The 3518-nt window shown below is 39.9% G+C and overlaps 1 protein-coding gene across 1 annotated transcript in view; it reads right to left on the minus strand.

Annotated features, from left to right (window-relative positions):
- Window positions 1-798: 798 nt before the first annotated feature.
- Window positions 799-3518, minus strand: part of SARC_03383 (hypothetical protein) — a 3622-nt gene continuing 902 nt past the window's right edge. The window contains exons 2-3 of the mRNA XM_014302817.1: window positions 2025-2382; window positions 799-1139 (exon numbers count right to left, since the gene is read on the minus strand). Of these exons, the coding sequence (XP_014158292.1) occupies window positions 889-1139; window positions 2025-2382 (609 nt within the window). The 3' untranslated portion in view covers window positions 799-888. The remainder of the gene's footprint in view (window positions 1140-2024; window positions 2383-3518) is intronic.

A 3518-nucleotide genomic window follows, 5' to 3' on the forward strand; every position in this document is an offset into this window, starting at 1 on the left:
GATATATATGCTATTCTTTATTTCTAGCTTAGTTACAAATCGTCACAGGGAGTAGCACCATGGTCACAGGAATGGTCCCTAGTTTTGTTTCCTGGTTGCGTTACGCTCTACCGTTTAACTCCTCGGCCTATCCAATACTCGCATCCTGTGATACTATACTATCACAGGCTAAACCACAACACGTTGCCATTATAGCATACTACCTGGGTATTATGTTTCTATTTTCTTCCCCATCAATCCATAACCCATAATATTACCAGCGAAAGGCTCCACCCGAGATAGTTTTGGTTCCGGTTATGTGGGTATCTTGGGTTCTGCCTATGCAAGGATAGCCTCAAACACATCGCAACTGCGCACTGGACTGCACTCCGCCTGTCTCAGTCAGAACCCAAGATTGGATAAAGAATGAGGTTTGTGTCTATGTATATTATTATCTTGTGTATTATTTTATGTTTTATGTGTTATATATACTTGCGTATTATGTTATGTATTAAATTATATGTTTTGTATGTATTATATCTACTCGCGCAGACGATAGCACATACCATGGTCATTGTCGCATATTATGTTATCTTTATTCCTATACTTCACCTCCCCCTACTAATTCATAGCCCACATCAACACCGGGAACAGTTCCATTGTCATTGTCGCATACTATGTGATCTTTATTCCTATACTTCACCTCCCCCTACTAATTCGTAGCCCACATCATCACCGGGAACAGTTCCATGATCGTTGTCGCATACTATGTGAACTTTATTCCTATACTTCACCTCCCCCTACTAATTCATAGCCTACATCATCACCGGGAACAGTTCCTTGACAGCACGTGCCATGGTCATTGTCGCATACTATGTGATCTTTATTCCTATACTTCACCTCCCCCTACTAATTCATAGCCCACATCATCACCGGGAACAGTTCCTTGGGGAATGTTTTCTGCTCCTGTTTCCTGGTCACATTGAGCTCGGCCTGGGCAAAGACGGCCTCAAACGCATCGCAACTGCGCACTATACTGCTGTCTTCCCGATCCAGCCAGAAGTCGCCCTCCCCTTTACGCGTAATGTTCTCCTTGACCACTATGTATCCGTTGGGTTTGAGCGCTTGTTTGCAGCGCTTGAAGAACGCCACGAGATCGTCTGTTGCCGGAGAGAGTGTGGGGACAGATATGAGTCATTTGTACATTACTTGACATGTACTCGAACCATCACGTATGAAAAATAGGAGCATGTATCAATTATTGGACCTGTTCTCTGGCAGTACGTACAAACAAGAAAAAAGGGTGGGTGAATGTCGCAAACACCGCCTCTCCGTGTTTGAGGGCTGGCGTATTTGCATATAGCCGTACAGGGTCGGACAATATAGCGTCCGAAGAGTATCGATGTGCGTAATATATACGTACTATTTATAAGTGCAGTGGCAGGTAATGGTGTGATTGTGATCCTGTGTGACTCTAGTGTGCCTTAACAGCGGTTACTACAAACACCTCTGCGGTGTGTTCAGGTGAAGGTTGCGCGCATGGTCCAGAGGTCACATTTAAACTGATGTGTATGGGACATCCACTGTTGCATGATTGGTGCATACACACGCCCTTTATAGGAATTCCCTCAACCCAGAGCAATCATAGTTATGTTGCACGGCTAGTTTGTCAGTATACAAGTAATACACACTCCATTCAACCGCAGAACAGAGCACACGAATCTAAGTATACACGAACACCCACACCATGCACAACATACACCACCCGCCACTGAGATGAACCCCCGACGCACTGCAACTCACACGACCTCGTAGTAATGGTCTACTGTACTGGTATATAAACACATACATCAGCTCACCACAGTGCCAGTGACGCAAAATTACAAAGATCAGTCGAGAGCTACCCGTCCCCACCTCACTCACTCACTCACTCACTCTCACTCTCACTCTCACTCTCACTCACACACACCCACACTCACAAACTCTCTCTCACACACACACGCTCACACACACACTCACTCACACGCACACACACACACACACACCGTCTTTGAGATGTCCCACAACCCACTGCACCCATACGACATCGTAGCGTTGGTCTTCCGGTGTGAAGTCCTGTAAACTGGAGCAGATAAACCGTTCCGCTTTGGGTGATGAGATCTTTGCCCGCGCCTTATCTAAAAACTTTTGGCAGAACTCGACCAAATCCACAACGTCGAATATCGGCAGTAATAATTTGGACGTCACACGCCCAATTCCTGCCCCACAATCAAGTGCAGAGATCTTCCCCGATTTGCCCAGTTTGCTTAGTAGTGGTTTTAGGAAGTCTTGGGAGCCTTTTATATCGACAGAGGATATGTGTGAAAACCCGCCCAGCACTCCATTTACGGTCGCTGGTATGTTCTGGTGGAAGCAATACAAAGAGTCAGACGAATGCAACGGCTCCGCTGCGCTAGTGTAACGATTGTATGCTGCTTACTGCACAGGTAGATACGGCAGTGTGGTATAAGACGGCATGCTTAAGGAATATATTGAATTGGATTCAATTCCATGGGTGCTCCAACGGATATATATTCGTTTTACGTATCCAATCCGAATTCATCACATGCGTTCACAGGAACATGCATATAAATCCACGCTTTCAAAATGAAGACATATCTACGTGTGCATATTCCTTTATACACGAAAACATATACAAATCGGTGAGCACAGAATATATATAAATATGTTTACGTCGAACTCAACGATTAAACTACAGATAAACGTAGACAGTACCCAAAATATACATGTATAAAAATAATTATACATGTGCGTGTGTAGGTGAGTGTATAAATGTGTGAATAAATGTATTTGTGGCCCGTATGTGCGTGTGCTAGGATACCTTCGGTCAAACCCTATATAAAAACAACAAATAAGAAATTCATAAAGATATTCAAATCACCAAAAAAAAAATACACAAACAATAAAAATAATGGCGTTAATTGTACACATATGAGAAAACACGAGTCGTAATGAAATGTGTAAAAGCAAATACTCGTGTCCGTACTATATATATATATATATATCAATATAAACACATACACACAGACATACGAGTGTATGCATATATATATATGTATGTAAGTATGTATGCGTGTATGAACATGTATATATATATATATATATATATATATGTAAGTATGTATGCGTGTATGAACATGTATATATATATATATATATATATATATATATATATGTATACATATACATATATATATATATATATATATATATATATACATATATATATATATATATACATTTATTTAATTATACATATATACATATATATAAATATATATATATCTGTATATATATATATATATATGTCTATGCATATATATATATATATATGTGTGTGTGTGTGCGTGTGTGGATACATACATACATATATACATATATCCGTAGTTAATATACACATATACATATATCCGTAGTTAATATACACATATACATATATATATATATATATATAATATAATATACATAATAAATACATA

The sequence above is a fragment of the Sphaeroforma arctica genome, assembly GCF_001186125.1.
Source record: "Sphaeroforma arctica JP610 unplaced genomic scaffold supercont1.171, whole genome shotgun sequence".
NCBI lineage: Eukaryota > Ichthyosporea > Ichthyophonida > Sphaeroforma > Sphaeroforma arctica.